The following is an 18245-nucleotide window of genomic DNA, read 5'->3' on the forward strand; positions in this document are numbered from 1 at the left end:
CTCGCCTCCGGTGAGTTTCTGCTATGTAGGTCCATATCCACTTTTAGATGTTTATGTTGTACGGAAAATTGTGTCTTGTCAGTATATCAGATATTGATTAATTACCATCTGTTTTTTTTTTGTTTTGCTCAGGGCCCCCTAGCAGCCGTTCGCTTATTGGCTACTTGCATGATCAACCAATGGTTGTGTGCCGACTGGACGGCAGTCGGGCATATTGCTTTATCATGTGATGTGGTTAGCTGGTAAGTTGAACATCTATCCAGGGGTTGTGAGATCTGGCAGGTGTCTGAAATCTAGTCAGGCAGGAGTGCCACCAGTATCACTCACCGTGGCTAAAGTAGCCGTCCTCCTGCCAGATGAGAAAGGCATCTCCCAGGCTAGAGAAGATGAGACCGGCCAGGATCTTGCGAGCACTGGAGTGGGCACCTAAAAAGCTGAAGCCGTGGGCCAGCATGAAGAGCCACAGGCAGAAGATGGGTAGACACTTGATGAGGGCGCTGAACCAAGAAGGGCTTGAGGTTGGTAGCCACAGGACGAAGTAGACACAGGTAGACTTGAAGAAGGGCACCAGTTTAGGGCCTTCGCTCTTTACCTGGAACACAACATAAAACCCAAGTGAATGAGTGAATGAGCAGGAGAAGCTATAGCATTCCCTCGTGAGTGAGTGAGTGAGTGATTGGCTATATCTGGTTCTCTACCCTTGTCCCGAAGTGTGCGTCTGTACTGTACACTCCCCCCCATGGATTTAAAAGGAATGGGGAGATTCTCCCATAGACTGGTGTAAGGAATAAGGTGGAAACCTTTTCCAGCCATGACTGCACCAATCCAATGCTTTTAAATGTAGGGGGAGTGAACGACTGAACACTTCTGGAGAAAGGTATTGGAATGCAGCCAGTGAGTGAGTGAGTGAGTGAGTGAGTGAGTGAGTGAGTGTTCACAGTTTGTTACACATTAATCAATCAGTTAATCAGTTGTTGTGAAGATAAATTCAACATAATCATAGCAAAAGCAGACGATTGGGAGTAATTTCAATGAAACGCTATTCATCCCCTCAGGGGGAATTAAGAAAGGCAAGTCAGGTACAAGTATCATCATGACATTATACTACAAGGAACTGGGAATAAGGAATTCCTCTAAACAACAGAATTCCTAAAGAAGATCAACAACAAATGTAGGGCCATTTTTTGGCTGAATAATAATGACTCTCCTGAACAATAACATCACATTTGAAGGGATCAGTTTAAGCAAGGCAAAGCACATGATTGCTAATCTTTATCACATAATGAGTAGTTATTTGGTATGGAAGGTCATGTAGATCAGTGATTCTGCACAGTCCAACAGCAATGTAGTCAATCTAGTATAACGTTACAACAGACTATACACTGTGTGTATAGCCTCCTTGTCTGAAGTGCCCTCTTCTCTCTCTCTTTTCTTCTATGGCTCGCTGATAACTGGTAAACACTTCCTACAGGTCAAAGGTCATGTGGTCATGCTTTGTTGTGAATCTGGTGTAGTGTGTCATACATTTGCAGGGGTCAAAATCTAAACTGCAGAGGTGAGGGGGTGAGGGCAACTGCAGGGTAGGGCTGTTACGGTGACCATATAACCGCAACACCTGCAGTCACGAGTCATGAAGGCAGTCAAATTCCACGTAGCCGTGTAGTTATGGTATTTAGTCTTCTCCAAGCTCTGATGCTAATGATGGTCATTAGTAGCCTACCAAACGTTCTAACTGCCTGGTATTCAGCACTCTACTGTCCATCTAAACACTCTGACATCAATGCAAATGTTATCGAAAATCAAACACTACATGAGGCCATGAGCTCATGTTGCGCAACATTTCTATAGGCTATGCAATTGCGTGAGTAAAGTGGGTGATGGCCTCTATTAAAAAGAGGAGGATCACATCAGCTTTCTAGGCCTACTGTATTTATTTCTCAACTTTACTAATATGAAGCATATTACTTCTCTTTACAACAGGAGTATTGCCTACCTGGCTGGCATGAAAATTAACCACGGGCAAAGTGTCTCCCATTCGCTATTTAAGTGCATAGTTGACATGTATTTTTTTACCCTGCCCCTGTTTCGAAACAGGTGTATGATAATAGAACATTCTAAATCAAAACCAATTTCACACATTTATTATTTAGTATATCTAAGGCAAGATTAAATCAAGAATAGTCTGATGGGCGTGCTATTGTGCTATTTTGTTCGTTTTTTTGCGTAACTTATTTTTTTACTTACTGTGTACATAATGTTGCTGCTACCATCTCTTATAACTTCTGAAAATCAGAACAGCGATTACTCACCGTGGACTGGAAGAAACTTTTTCCTTTAACGAATCCGACGAGAAGGATATCCTGCTTTCACTGGAGCAGGCCCAGACCCCCGCCATTTGCATGAAGAAAAGACGCAGAAAAAGGGGCCACAGATTGGGCAGCCTTCTGAGAATCTGTAGGCAAGCGAGTAAACTCTCACTGCCATCCGTTCCTCTTGCTAACGTGCAATCATTGGAAAATAAAGTTGATGACCTACGATTAAGATTATCCTACCAACGGGACATTAAAAACTGTAACATCTTATGTTTCACCAAGATGTGGCCTAACAACGATACAGACAATATTGAGCTAGCGGGATTTTCCATGCACCCGCAGAACAGAGACGCTACCTCTGGTAAGACGGGGGGGTGTGTGTCTATTTGTCAATAACAGCTGGTGCGCAATGTTTAATATTAAAGAAGTCTCAAGGTATTGCTCACCTGAGGTAGAGTACCTTATGATAAGCTTTAGCCCACACTATATACCAAGAGAGTTCACATCTATATTATTCACAGTTGTCTATTTACCACCACAGAACAAAGCTGGCACTAAGACCACTCTCAACCAACTCTATAAGGCCATAAGTAAAGAAGAAAATGCTCACCCAGAAGCAGCACTCCTAGTGGTCGGAGACTTTAATGCAGGCAAACTTAAATCAGCTTTACCTAATTATTACCAGTAAGTCACATGTACAAGCAGAGAAAAAAATCCTAGACCACCTTTACTCCACACACAGAGATGCATACAAATCTCTCCCCCGCCCTCCATTTGGCAAATCTGACCATAATTCTATCCTCCTGATTCTGCTTACACGCAGAAACGAAAGCAGGAAGTACCAGTGACTCGCTCAATACGGAAGTGGACAGATGACGCGGATGCTACACCACCTGGTACGGAAACTGCTTGGCATCTGACCGTAAGGCGCAAAAGAGGGTAGTGCAAACGGCCCAGTACTTCACTGGGGCCAAGCTTCCTGCCATCCAGAACCTATATAATATGCGGTGTCAGAGGAAAGCCCATAAAATTGTCAGAGACTCCAGTCACCCAGACTGTTTTCTCTGCTACCGCACGGCAAGCGGTACCGGAGTGCCAAGTCTAGGACCAAAAAGCTCCTCAACAGCTTCTACCCCCAAGCCATAAGACTGCAGAACAATTAATAACCGGACAATTTACACTGACCCCCCCCCCCCCTCCCCCCCTCCTCCTCCTCCTCCCTTTTGTACACTGCTGCTACTCGCTGTTAATTATCTATGCATAGTCACTACATGTACAAATTACCTCAACTAACCTATACCCCCGCACACTGACTTGGTACCGGTGCCCCCTGTATATAGCCTCGTTATTGTTATTGTGTTACTTTTTATGATTACTTTTTATTTTAGCCTACTCGGTAAATATTTTCTTAACTCTTCTTGAAGTGCACTGTTGGTTAAGGGCTTGTAAGTAAGCATTTCACTGTAAAGTCTACACTTGTATTTGGCGCATGTGGCAAAATGAAGTTTAATTTAGTATATATATATATATATATATATATATGGCAAGATTAAATCAATAAGTCTGATGGTGATAATATTAGCCTATCACTTGTGAATTATATATTAGCACTTGTGAATGGTGCCCAGCGCAAGCCAAGAAACAATGTCTTTTTTGCGACTTTTTCTAATCATAGTGTCACACATCATGTAGCCTAGCCCATAGGCCTATATGTTTTGATAAGGTTTGTATTACAACTAAGGTGGCCAAATAACTTCTCAAAATGAAGCATATTAATCCACTTTACAAGGGGTGTAGAGCCTAACTGGCATACATAAGCAGCGCAATAGTTTCAAGTTTGGGGAAGATCATTTTTCACCATCAAAATGCATATTTACAATAAAAGCATTACATGTATAATTGCATTTGCGGTCACTTTTGATAATGGTGTTTTCGAGCAAATGCCTACTGCCTTGTGCACATTGCTGTGCTTGTAATGCAAAGAAAAAGCCTAATATACAAAAAGTAAAATGTGGACAGTTCTTCCAATATCTTCAATTTACACATCGGAAGCCTGTGAAAAAACCCGATCACATGATGGAGAGCCATGTGAGTGAGAGGTGCTTATAATTATAATTATAATTATTATATTTAGCCCAAACGCACAACTGTCACTGGCCGCAAAAGCCATGGATTTTTTTAAGGAGCATTACGGCCACAGAAAGGAGATGCCGTTGGGAAATTTGAGGCATTATCAATTGCTTGTCAAATTGTGAATGAGAGACTGATGAAGTGTGTACAGCCTGAGCAAAAAAAAACAAAGCAGAGCTCATGCCTTTCAAGTTACTTTTTTCAAATGATCATTAGAGTTGCATCATGCAGCCTGACAATGTATGAACCTTTTCACATGTACCAACAAACATTCTACAGTGGTCCCTGCAGCTTACGCTGAAACCGGTGTGTACGCTCAAACCGGTGTGATTAGAACGCTTATTTAAAAAGTGTAGTTTTGATTGAAGCAACAATCAGCATTTGAGACGGCCACACTTTTTTTTTACAGAAACATTTTGCACAAACACAGCCCTTACAAAGTTATGTCCAGAATGTGACCAGTTTATTTTTGGATGCAGTGTTCAGACTTTCACAGAAGTAGCCACAGCATAACATAGTCATCCAAACCAGAAAATGTAGGCTACAGTAGTCCTAACGCTAACTGAGGAAAGATTGACGTAACACAAGCAATCATATTTTTAGAACTCTCGGCTGACAGAAACTACAATATGAATTAGCTAATAGATATTACTATTTATAATTAATCACATCATGGGTGAGCTCACCATTGATCAAAATAATTGAGTAAAACACTTTCTAGAAATCGAAAGTAATCCGACGATAGGTAGGTGGTGCGTCCCACCATGTTTGTTTTTTCGCATCAACGAAAGATAATAAGATGAGACAAGATGAGTTTGGTCTATTATAGTATGCATTTTGAAGAGGGTGTGTCGTCTACGATCATTCACTTCCCTTCATTCACTTCCAGAAGTACAGCTTGTACACACAGGTCTGAGAGATGTTTGGTCTGGCAGATGTTTACGTCACACCCAGAATGCATTGTATAATGTCAACAAACATGGCGCCACACATACACATAGCTGGCAAATAGCTTAGCATTAGCTCATTATAATCAGTACAAACTTAAAAAAAACGTATTTTACACACATCATATGTGTCCATTACAATCTATGCAATAATCGGAATGCATTATTTGTCACCAGTACTTGAAAACATGTGAATAAAACTGTAAATACATTATGCTCCATACTGTATGCGCCTACAGTAGAAACGACAACACGATATACAGAAAATAAGGAACTTACTTTGATAGGAACGCACAAAGTTATTATTTGTAAGGAAAACAACAAGACAATGTGAGTGCCAGCCAGAAGATTTTCCAATTCGTGCAAGACAGCGCAAATATCTGCATTCTTGATCTGCGCAAACATTGGTGAAGTGCGTGGGCTCTCCTCGAAGAGAGAAGTTTGTCCGGCTCAGTAAAGCCTCAAACTTAAATTGTCAGCAACGCTAAAATGGCCTCCTTCTATGTGAATTAGAATTCAAACTGTTGCTTGAAAATACTTGTTAGAAAATCATTTGAAATTGACACGTTGAAACATAGTCCATAGATAATTAGCAGGCAGCACGTGTTAACTGTCCTGTGCGTAATAATCACATTTTGGAACAGTGAGTGCATTCTGACATCACGTGCATAAAACAACTCACACTGGTAGAGATATTTGGAACTCAAGTATGAAAAGCTTACAAATCTAAACATATAGCCCAATGTTTGTAGAACAACTAAAGTTACATTAATAACTCTAAATTAAGTATATAGGAGTACCTGTTTCTTTGTTAACCGCTCAACACAGAACATCCATATGTGTGCACTCCCTCAAATCGCTTGGAGAAAATACCCTTTCTATTTTATTCAGCTTTGTTCAATTGTATTCTTAATACTATAAAATAATGCCACAGAATTCTAAGCATATCTTGTCTGCTAAATGAACTAGCCATAAGGCATAGCCAGATCAGGACCTAACGTAAGGACAACTCAGAGTATGCTATTCTGTTCTTCTGAAATAGACGACATGTTTCTTTAGACCGGTCTAAATAATGGATTTATTGTGAAGGTGTAAGCTATATTACGTGGATTTATTAGACTTTTTAAAATGTAGATGTCCCAATGGTCTGCATCAGTGGCTTGTAGGCTATGTGTTGAAGCCAGGAGATGCTAAATGTTTTTATGTTAATTAACGCCCAATTAACGTGAGACCGGCAGTGATTTGCTTGACAATCACCGGCTGACAAAATTTTGTGACCGCCACAGCCCCTACGGCAGGGATAAGGATGGAGGTAGGGTGAGGCTGGAGGGGTGAGGGAGGAGAATGGGTGAGGAAGAAGGGTTATCTGTAAAGTCAGAACAATGTAGTCTTATTTCAGGTCAAATGTATGTCAATGTTCTCCTTTTACTTTGGGGTCTTTTTTTATGTTGCATTGCACTTCTGGTCTTCCTCTAGTCCTGACAAAGCAAAAAAGCGGAACCATCAGCAGTTTTGGCAGCTGAGGTTTTTGTACATTAAACAATTAAATCTTTCATAAAAAATGGATGTGCATTTTCTCTGTAGATTCTATCAATTGGCATGAGAATAAGGTGAATTAGTGTCACGGACAGTTTTGACAGGTGAACCAAAAGATAGTAAAAGAATAGGGAGGAAATGTGCTGTGTGCTGTTAACCCTGATGTTCACGTGCTCTCTGACCCATATGAAAGTCAGATGGACACAAACCACTTGTGCTTGCACGGAACATGAAAGCAGAAGTGGGGAAGATGCTTCCAAACAATGGTGCCTTCTCTCTCACACTTCTCCCCCAACCTTCAGTCCGTCTGTCACCCCTCTCACAGAAAGAGAGAGAGAGAGAGGGGTTGGGGGGGTAGAAAATAAGGGCGATAGAAAGGTCAGTTTTGGTATATGAAGAAAACTGGAAAGATATCCATACAGTACCAGTCAAAAGTTGACATCTACTCATTCCAAGGTTTTTCTTAATTTTTACTAAACAGTTTTAAACAAATCAAAATAAATGTAATCTTTGAGATACTTCAAAGTAGCCACCCTTTGCCTTGATGACAGCTTTGCACACTCTTGGCATTCTCTCAGCCAGCTTCATTAGGTAGTGTCACGACTTCTGCCGAAGTCGATGCCTCTCCTTGCTCGGTCGGTGCTCGGCGGTGAACGTCACCGATCATCTAGCCATCCTTGATCCATTTTTCATTTTCCATTGGTTTTGTCTTGTCTTCCTACACACCTGGTTTCAATCCCTTTCATTACCTGTTATGTATTTAACCCTCTGTTTCCCCTCATGTCTTTGTCAGAGATTGTTTGTTGTTCAGATTTCGTGTTTGTATTGGTGCGCGACGGGGTCCTCGTACCCACTTTGTTTTATATTATTCATAGTTTTGGAGTTATGGTTTGTTTAAAATCATTAAACAACTCCATTCAACTAAGTTAGATTCTCCTGCGCCTGACTTCCCTGCCACCTATACACACGACTGACAGAATCTCTGACCCAACATGAGAAGGTACCCCGGCCATGGAGGTGGAGGAGCGCGTCATGGAACATACGGAGATGATTTACAATCTGAGTGCCACCATGGATCGCGTTGTCCAGAATATGGACCGCTGGGAGACACAGGGAGTTTTTATAGCGCCTCCACCAGCACAACCCGGGTCTCCCCTGAGCGCCCCTATCCTGCCTGAACCCAGCAGGATCCATATATCCATGCCACAGGGGTATGGCGGAGATGCTGCCGGCTGCCAGAGTTTCCTCCTCAAACTAAGCCTGTATCTGGCCACGGTCCACCCAGTTCCATCGGACCGTGAGAGAAGTTAAGCCCTCGTCTCGTGCCTCACCGGGAAAGCCCTGGAGTGGGCCAGCGCTGTGTATGGAGAAGAGGATGCGGCGTTGGACCATTTTGAGGAGTTCACCCGCCATTTCCGGGCAGTATTCGACCACCCACCCGAAGGCAGAGCAGTGGGAGAGAGCCTCTACCTTCTGAGGCCGGAGACGAGGAGCGCCAAGGAGTTTGCTCTGGAGTTTAGGACCCTGGCTGCCGGCGCTGGATGGAGGAACAGGGCCCTGATCGATCATTACTGCTGTAGTCTACGCGAGGACGTCCATCGGGAGCTGGCCTGCAGAGACACCACCCTCACCTTCAACCAGCTGGTGGACCTGTCCATCCGGCTGGACAACATGCTGGCTACTCTTGGACGTCTAGATCGGGGTCTGGTTGTTCCATCCTCCCGCACCCTCTCTCCTTACCTATGGCGTTGGGAGGGACGGTGCGTAGGGAGACCTGAGGGGGTTCCCGCTCGTGCACCATATGTAGTCACAGAGGACACACTGCTGGTCGGTGCCGTGTTGGTTCTTCTGGGAATTGAGGCAGCAGGCAGGTCACTTTGGCATCACCCCAGGTGAGTAGGCACCATTCTCATCTAGAGCCCTCTGTTGCACATATGTTTGTCTCTGTCACTTTTCCTGAATTTTCCCTACATTCCCAGCATAAGGCGCTAGTAGATTCAGGCGCGGCTGTGAATTTCATTAATAACGTGTTGCTCATAGTTTAGGGATCCCCATCGTTCCTGTGGATGTGCCTTTCCCTGTTCACGCCTTAGATAGTCAACCATTAGGGTCAGGGTTTATCAGGGAGGCCACCGCTCCTTTGAGTATGGTGACGCAGGGGGGTCACAGGGAAAAGATTAGTCTTTTTATTAATGATTATCCTGCGAATTCCGTGGTGCTGGGCCTACCCTGGTTAGCTTGTCATAACTCCACTGTTTCTTGGCCACAGAGGGCTCTCACGGGGTGGTCGCGAGAGTGCTCAGGTAGGTGCTTAGGGGTTTCCGTTGGTGCTACTACGGTGGAGAGTCCAGAGCAGGTCTCCACCGTGTGCATCCCCCCAGAATATGCCGATTTGGCTCTCGCTTTCTGTAAAAAGGTGACTCAATTACCACCCCATCGACGGGGGGATTGTGCGATAAATCTCCTGGTAGACGCAGCACTTCCCAGGAGTCACGTGTATCCCCTGTCACAAGTGGAGACGGTGGCTATGGAGACATGTCTCCGAATCCCTGCGTTAGGGGTACATTCGGCCCTCCATTTCACCCGTCTCCTCGAGTTTCTTTTTTGTGAAGAAGGATGGAGGTTTGCGCCTGTGCATTGATTATCGAGGTCTCAATAAAATCACAGTGAGGTACAGTTACCTCTTATCGCTACGGCGATTGAGTCAATGCACAGGGCGCGCTTTTTCACTAAACTGGATCTCAGGACAAGGACCAGGTACAACCTGGTGCGTATCCGGAAGGGAGACGAGTGGAAGATGGCATTTAGTACCACCTCGGGGCATTATGAGTACCTCATGACGTATGGGTTGATGAATGCTCCATCAGTCTTCCAATCTTTTGTAGATGAGATTTTCAGAGACCTGCATGGGCAGGGTGTAGTGGTGTATATTGATGACATTCTGATATACTCTGCTACACGCGCCGAGAATGTGTCCCGGGTGCGCAGAGTGCTTGGTCGGTCACCTGTTGGTGCATGACCTATTCGTCAAGGCTGAGAAATGCTTGTTCTTCCAACAGTCCGTCTCCTTCCTAGGGCATCGGATTTCCACGTCAGGAGTGGAGATGGAGAGCGACCGCATTGCAACCGTGCGTAATTGGCCAACTCCCACCACGGTAAAGGGGGTGCAGCGATTCTTAGGGTTTGCCAACTTCTACCGGACGTTTATCCGGGGTTTTGGTCAGGTTGCTGCTCCCATTACCTCACTGCTAAAGGGGGGCCCGTTGCGCTAGCAGTGGTCAGCTGAGGCGAACAGGGCTTTTAGGCACATGAAGGCTCAGTTTACCTCGGTTCCTGTGTTGGCTCATCCGGATCCCTCTTTGCCGTTCATAGTGGAGGTGGACGCATCCGAAACTGGGATAGGAGCTGTGCTCTCTCAGCGCTTGGGTGCGCCACTGAAGCTCCGCCCCTGTGCCTTCTTTTCGAAGAAGCTCAGACCGGCGGAGCAAAACTATGATGTGGGGGACCGGGAGCTGTTAGCTGTCGTCAAGGCTTTGAAGGCGTGGAGATATTGCCTTGAGGGGGCTAAACACCCTTTTCTCATCTGGACTGACCATCGCAATCTGGAGTACATCCGGGAAGCGAGGAGACTGACTCCTCGCTAGGCAAGGTGGGCCATGTTTTTCACCCATTTTGTGTTTACCCTCTCTTACAGACCAGGCTCCAAGAATGTGAAGGCAGACGCACTGTCCCGGCTGTATGACACAGAGGAGCGGTCCATGGATCCCACTCCCATACTCTCAGCCTCTTGTTTGGTGGCGCCGGTAGTGTGGGAGCTGGACGCGGACATTGAGCGGACGTCACATGCAGACCCTCTCCCCCTCAGTGTCCAGCTGGGCGTCTGTATGTTCCGTCTGCTGTCCGCGACCGACTGATCTATTGGGCCCACACGTCACCCTCCTCTGGTCATCCTGGGATAGGTCGGACGGTGCGCTGTCTTGATGGGAGGTACTGGTGGCCTACTTTAGCTAAGGACGTGAGGGTTGTATCCTCCTGCTCAGTGTGTGCTCAGTGCAAGGCTCCTAGACACCTGCCCAGAGGTAAGTTACAACCCTTACCCGTTCCACAACGGCCGTGGTCGCACCTGTCGGTGGATTTCCTAACCGATCTTCCACCGTCACAGGGTAACACCACGATCCTGGTCGTTGTGGATCGTTTTTCTAAGTCCTGTCCTCTCCTTCCTTTGCCTGGTCTCCCTACGACCTTACAAACTGCGGAGGCCCTGTTTACACACGTCTTCTATGGGGTGCCTGAGGATATAGTGGATATAGTGTGACAAATTTTGATGGGGATTTCTTTATGCAACTTATATTGACACACCGGTGCGCCAATCGACTCTACGGGGTTAAAAACAAACAACAAAGCCTTGCTTAATCAACCCCTGACCTGTGCTGCAGCTAGCAAAGATATCCGTAAGAAATAAAAGGTGAGGCGAACATACTTTTGGTCATGTAGTGTATGTCAACACCTGCTCTTCGAACACCTCATTCCAAAATCATGGGCATTAATATAGAGTTGGTGCACCCTTTGCTGTTATAACAGCCTCCACTCTTCTGGGAAGGCTTTCCACAAGATGTTGGAACATTGCTGCGGGGACTTGCTTCCATTCAGCCACGAGAGCATTAGTGAGGTCAGGCACTGATGTTGGGCGATTAGGCCTGGCTTGCAGTCTACGTTCAAATGTTTTATTTATTTTTTATTGAACTTTTATTTAACAGTGTTCCAATTCATCACAAAGGTGTTCGATGAGGTTGAGGTCAGGGTTCTGTGCAGGCCAGTCAAGTTCTTCCACACCGATCTCGACACACCATTTCTGTATGGACCTCGTTTTGTGCATGTTGAAACAGGAAAGGGCCTTTCCCAAACTGTTGAAAGCATAGAATCGTATAGAATGTCAATGTATGCTGTAAGTGTTAAGATTTCCCTTCACTGGAAATAAGGGGCCTAGCCCAAACCATGAAAAACAACCCGAGAGCATTATTCCTCCACCAAACGTTACAGTTGGCACTAAGCATTTGGCCAGGTAGCATTTTCTTGGCATCCGCCAAACCCAGATTAGTCTGCCGGAATCCCAGATGGTGTAGCGTTATTCATCACTCCAGAGAACGCGTTTCCACTGCTCCAGAGTCCAATGGCGGTGAGCTTTACACCAATCCAACCGACACTTGGCAATGCGCATGGGGATCTTAGGCTTCTGTGCGGCTGCTCAGCCATGGAAACCCATTTCATTAAGCTCCCGACGAACAGTTATTTTGCTGACGTTGCTTCCAGAGGCAGTTTGGAACTTGGTAGTGAGTGTGGCAACCGAGGACAGGCGATTTTTACACGCTACACGCTTCAGCATTCGCCGGTCCCATTCTGTGAGCTTGTGTGGCATACCACTTCGCTGCAGAGCCGTTGTTGCTCGTAGACGTTTCCACTTCACAATAACAGCACTTACAGTTGACCAGGGCAGTTCCAGTAGGGCAGAAATTTGACGCACTGACTTGTTGGAAAGATGGCATCCTATGACGCTCTTCAGTAAGGCCATTCTACTGTCAATGTTTTCTATGGCGATTGCATGACTGTGTGCTCAATTTTATACACCGGTCAGCAACGGGTGAGGCTGAAATAGCCGAATCCACTAATTTGAAGGGGTGTCCACATACTTTTGTATATTTCGTGTAGATAACAGTACAGTGCCCCATGTTCTCATTGTGCTGATATTATGTTTAAACGTGAAGCAACTGAAAGGGAAACTCCCGTCAAACAATTGCTCTGAGAATTATTGCTTAAACACAGCATGAAAAGGGCAGGAGGGTCAACCCTTCAACCACATGGCCTCTGCTTCACACACACACACATTTTATTTTCTCATCTTTCACCAATCCAACCTTTTGGGTAAGCTGACTAATAATACTGGGCACAGGGCCGGAACTACATATGAGGATATTGAGGTCCGGAACTCAAAAATGTTTCTAATAATAAAAAATAAAAATTTTAACAAATATTTATTTTGTACACAAAGAACTCAATTACGGGTGAACATCAGCTCAGAACCCTCATATTCTTGATCTGACTGAGTTCTAATTGTTATTTTATTGTGTTCCTTTGTATAATTTCTTTAAAACTTTAGTTTATTTAGTAAATATTTGATTAACTATTTCTTGAACTGCATTGTTGGTTAAAGGGTTTGTAAGTAAGCATTTCACGGTAAGGTCTACTACACCTGTTGTATTCGGCGCGTGTAACAAATAAAATTGTATTTGATTTTAATGTTTTTTTTGTGAGGAGATGGTATCTACAGTATGTATGCTGTGTTCCATTAATCAAGGAAAGTTATGCTTTTTACACCGACAATTGAGGTTAGGATTTGGGTGGGCTATGTCTTCCTCGTGCTCGAACATCCTCAGAACTTGAAAAACAAGGAAGAATGAAGAAACTAAATTAGGAAAGAACGGTTGGAGGCCTCTGTAATCTGTTAGGTCACTGTTATGATAATGTTCTGAAGGCCTTTTGATGGAGAGTGTAAGTGACATGCTACTGAATGTTGCATCTACTGAATGCTTACCCTCTCAAATGTCTACCATCTGGCTATCTGCCTTAACCTCATACATGTCTCCTTTCAAAGCTCAGTTTCTTAGCCTTTTCTTCCTCCCGGGTGGCTTGCCAGGCCTGTCAAGTTTATAACGGCATGTCTCAAAATATCTGTCTCTTTTTTATTTCTCACACTTGGTTCTCTCCAGCCTTACTGTATCATAAGAAGCATTTTATGAATGTATGTCTCCTTTTCAAATGGCCTACTTTCAATGTTTCAATATATCTGTCTTTCTCGTCCAACATTCAGTAGCACGTCACTTAAACTCCATCAAAAGGCCTTCATAACATTATCATAACAGTGACATAACAGATTACAGAGGCCTCCTTCTCTTCCACGCATGGATATTTTCTCTGTCCCATGAAGTTTAAAACAGCAGGTGGTGAGATCAACCCAGACAACACTAACAAATGAATCTACATCCTCTTCTTATTTCATGGTTGGCACACTTAGTAGCATCTGTCAAAATGTTCTCAGACGGCTACCGAGCCATACTTGAGAGTTTGAAGCGGAATGTGTCAAAACATTGCATTGATTGTCTCCTTTCCATCGGCCTTTCTTTCTCACAGACAGCTACTGAAGCATGTGTCAAAATGTAGCATAGAATGACTCACTTCATTTTGGCTCTGCCACCAGTGTGTGCCTGAGGGAGACTGAAAGAGATGCAAGAGACCAAATTGCACACAATTTCCTATATAATACATTACTTTTGCCTGGAGCCCTATGTGCCTTGGTTAAAGGTAGTGCACTATATAGGGAGTAGGGTGGCATTGGGGACGCAGCCTGAGACTAAGGGAGTCTGAAGATAACATCCGTCAGTAGTGACTAACAGTCCTGTTTGAAAGACAGTTGTTGCCCAGCAGAGTTGACATAGCCTAGCCTATAAAAGTATGCATTTTTACATTTACATTTTGGTCACTAAGCAGACACTCTTAGAGTGCCTTCAGAAAGTATTCAAACTCTTGACTTTTTCCACATTTTGTTTTGTAAAAGCCTGAATTTAAATTGGATTATATTTCCCCAAAAAAATGCCACTATCCTACACAATGTCAAAGTGGAATTATGTTTTTGGACATTTTTACAAATTAATCAATAATGAAACGCTGAAATGTCTTGAGCAAATAAGCATTCAACCCCTTTGTTATGGCAAGCCTAAATAAGTTCAGGAGTAAATATATGATTAAATCGAATATCGTGATATTTGACTGAAAATATATTGTGAAGTGCAAGACGATATATGGTGATGGTCAAGACTATAATCTATTTGAACTTTACAAATCAAAACTGTGCAGTTTTATCAGGTAGGATGTATCAATATGTTAAATGAAGTCGCAGTATTTGAAGTAGCATATCGTAGGTCTGCCCAAATGTCACCCAACCCTAACACTCTGTGTGCAATAATTCTGTTTAACATGATTTTTAAATGACTACCTAATCTCTGTAACCCACACATACAATTATCTGTAAATTCCCGCAGTCAAGCAGTGAATTTCAAACACAGATTCAACCACAAAGACCAGGGTGGTTTTCCAATGCCTTGCAAAGAAGGGCAGCTATTGGTAAAACAAAAAAAGCAGACATTGAATATCCCTTTAGCATGGTGATGTAATTAATTACACTTTGGATGGTGTATCAATATATCCAGTCACTACAAAGATACAGGCGTCCTTCCTAACTCAGTTGCCGGAGAGGAAGGAAACCACTTAGGGATTAACACCATGAGGACAATGGTGATGTTAAAACAGTTACAGCGTTTAATGGCTGTGACAGTTGTCTCCTGAGGATGGATCAACAACATTGCAGTTACTCCACAATACTAACTTAATAGACAGAGTGAAAAGAAGGAAGCCTGTACAAAAAACAAATATTCCAAAACATGCATGCTATTTGCAAAAAGGCACGAAAGTAATACTGCAAAAAATGTGGCAAAGCAATTAACTTTTTGTCCGGGAATACAAAGTGTTATGTTTGGGACAAATCCAATACAACACATTACTTAGTACCACTCCTCATATTTTCAAGCATGTTATGGGTATGCTTGTAATAATTTAGGAGAGGTTTTTTTAAAATAAAAAAGAAACGGAATGGAGCTAAGCACAGACAAAATCCTAGAGAAAAATCTGGTTCAGTCTGCTTTCCAACAAACACTGTGTCACGTGTGCTCCCTCTCCGGCCTCTAGGTCACCAGGCTGCTCGTTATGGCGCACGTCTGTCACCATCATTACGCACATCAGCACATTATGACACTCACCTGGACTCCATCATCTCCTTGATTACCTGCCCTATATATGTCACTCCCTCTGGTTCCTTCCCCAGGTGTCATTGTTTCTGTTTCTTGTTTTGGATTATGTTATATTTATTTATTAAAACACTCACTCCCTGAAGTTGCTTCCCGACTCTTAGCGCACATCGTTACACACTGGGAGATTAATTCACCTTTCAGCAGGACAATAACCTAAAACACAAGGCCAAAACTACACTGGAGTTGTTTACCAAGACAGTGAATGTTCCTGAGTGGCCAAGTTACAGTTTTGACTTAAATCTACTTGGAAATCCATGGCAAGACCTGAAATTGGTTGTCTAGCAATGATCAACAACTGATTTGATAGTGCTTGAAGAATTTTGAAAAGAATAATGGTAAATGTTGCACAATCCAGGTGTGGAAAGTTCTTAAAGACTTACTCAGAAAGGTGCTTAAACAAAGTATTGACTATGGTGTGAATACTTACGTAAATAGATATTTCTGTATATCATTTTCAATACATTTCTAAAACCATGTTTACACTTGGTCATTATGGGGTATTGTGCGTAGATCAACTGGCGTAGCAGCAAGACTTGTTTGTTTTGTCCCATGTTTTGACCCGTGTAAAAATGCAGCTTTTTCATTTTTTTGTATACATTTCAATCTCTTTTTCCATTTTCGAATTAAATATACCTTCCTGCAACCCGCCTCACCCAACGCGCTACAGATCTGCTATTTTTCTAGACCTTTTAACTGGAATCTCCATCAGAAGCTAGCCTTCAGAAGCTAGCCTTCAGAAGCTAGCCTTCAGAAGCTAGCCTTCAGAAGCTAGCCTTCAGAAGCTAGCCTTCAGAAGCTAGCCTTCAGAAGCTAGCCAGCTAATTATCTCAATACTGTATATAGCCTGTTTTTTTACTCTACTAGCTATTTAGTCATTGTAGACACTGCTAGCAGTCTTTACCTTTAGCACAGACACCAGCCGCTGTAGCCCGGAGGGTCCAGATAATATCTGCCAGTCTGCATAGCGCGATATCAGCCCTGAGCATATCAGACTGCTTTTTCCCCCACTACTTCCTGCCGCAAGCTCTGGACCATTACCCCAGATCATCGCGGCTAGCTAGCTGCTACCGAGTGGCTATCATGGCTAATGCCCCTGTCCAGAAGGAACCACCAGTTAGCCTCGAGCTAGGCCCATTCCTCCGGCTAGCAAAATACACCAACTACAACACCTCTCTTGTCAATTGGCCTGCACACTTTGTCGACACGGAGCTCCACTGATCTATCACGACTGGTCTGCTGACGTATTTCGGCCGATGTGCCATCAACCGGTCTCTGCGTCGTTGATGTCGGTGAGGACCCAGCTACTAGCCCCGGCCCGCTAACTCTCTGAGCACCGTGTCTCCCGCTCGCCTAGCGTAGTGACGACTGCCGAGTGGCTCCATGTTTCGTCCATTGCTGCTTATTGGACCCTATGATCCCACGGCTACACAGCTGATGCCTACTGGACTGTTCATTAACACAGTGACATCATTTTGTTTATCTGTCGGCCCCAGCCTCAAACTCAGGCCCTGTGCGTAACTAACTGACCCCTCTCTGCCCATTCATCACCATTTACCCATTGTTGTTGTCTTAGCTGTTTACCCGTTGTCTTAGCCCTCCCAATCAACACCTGTGATTACTTAATGTCTTCTTCAAATGTCAATATGCCTTGTATACTGTTGTTTAGGGTAACTCTCATTGTTTTGTTTTACTGCGGAGCCCCTAGTCCTGTTCTGCATGCCTCGGTTAGCTCCCTTGCCCACCCCCTACACATGCGGCGACCGCACCTAGTTTAACTGCCGTTTCTAGAGATGCAGCCTCTCTCATCGTCACTCAATGCCTAGTTATAACTCCACTGTACTCACACCCTACCACGCCATTGTCTGTGCATTACGCCCTGAATCTATCCTACCATGCCCAGAAGTCTGCTCCTTTTACTCTCTGTTCTGAAAGCACTAGACGACCAGTTCTTATAGCCTTTAGCCGTACTCTCATCCTACTCCTCCTCTGTTCCTCTGGTGATGTAGAGGTTAACCCAGGCCCTGTGTCCCCCCAGGCGCTTTCATTTGTTGACTTCTGTAATCGTAAAAGCTTTCGGTTCATGCATGTTAACATCAGAAGCCTCCTCCTTTAAATTTGCTTTATTCACTGCTTTAGCACACTCTGCCAACCCTGATGTCCTAGCTGTGTCTGAATCTTGGCTTAGGAAGGTCACCAAAAGTCTGAAATTTCCATCCCCAATTACAACATTTTCTGTCAAGATAGAACTGCCAAAGGGGGAGGAGTTGCAATCTACTGTAGAGACAGCCTGCAGAGTGCTGTCCTACTATCCAGGTCTATGCCCAAACAGTTTGAGCTTCTACTTTTAAAAATCCATCTCACCAGAAATAAGTCTCTCACTGTTGCCGCTTGTTATAGACTCC

General features: G+C 44.1%; 1 protein-coding gene and 1 long non-coding RNA gene across 3 annotated transcripts in view; both read right to left on the reverse strand.

Moving 5' to 3' along the window:
- LOC149985120 (uncharacterized) overlaps window positions 1-18245 on the reverse strand; it is a 414522-nt gene that overhangs the window by 118341 nt on the left and 277936 nt on the right. The window lies entirely within an intron of this gene.
- The window catches only part of tmem86a (transmembrane protein 86A), a 49688-nt gene that overhangs the window by 15159 nt on the left and 16284 nt on the right, over window positions 1-18245 (reverse strand). The window contains exons 1-2 of one of the 2 annotated variants that reach the window (XM_090201124.1): window positions 2310-3216; window positions 328-592 (exon numbers count right to left, since the gene is read on the reverse strand). In XM_090201124.1, the coding sequence (XP_090057250.1) occupies window positions 328-454 (127 nt within the window). In that variant the 5' untranslated portion in view covers window positions 455-592; window positions 2310-3216. Of the gene's footprint in view, window positions 1-327; window positions 593-2309; window positions 3217-18245 lie in introns of those variants that run through there. The other variant, XM_021564083.3, reaches the window with a different exon arrangement.

The sequence above is a fragment of the Oncorhynchus mykiss genome, chromosome 2 (genome assembly GCF_057628025.1).
Source record: "Oncorhynchus mykiss isolate SJ-2025 chromosome 2, ASM5762802v1, whole genome shotgun sequence".
NCBI lineage: Eukaryota > Metazoa > Chordata > Actinopteri > Salmoniformes > Salmonidae > Oncorhynchus > Oncorhynchus mykiss.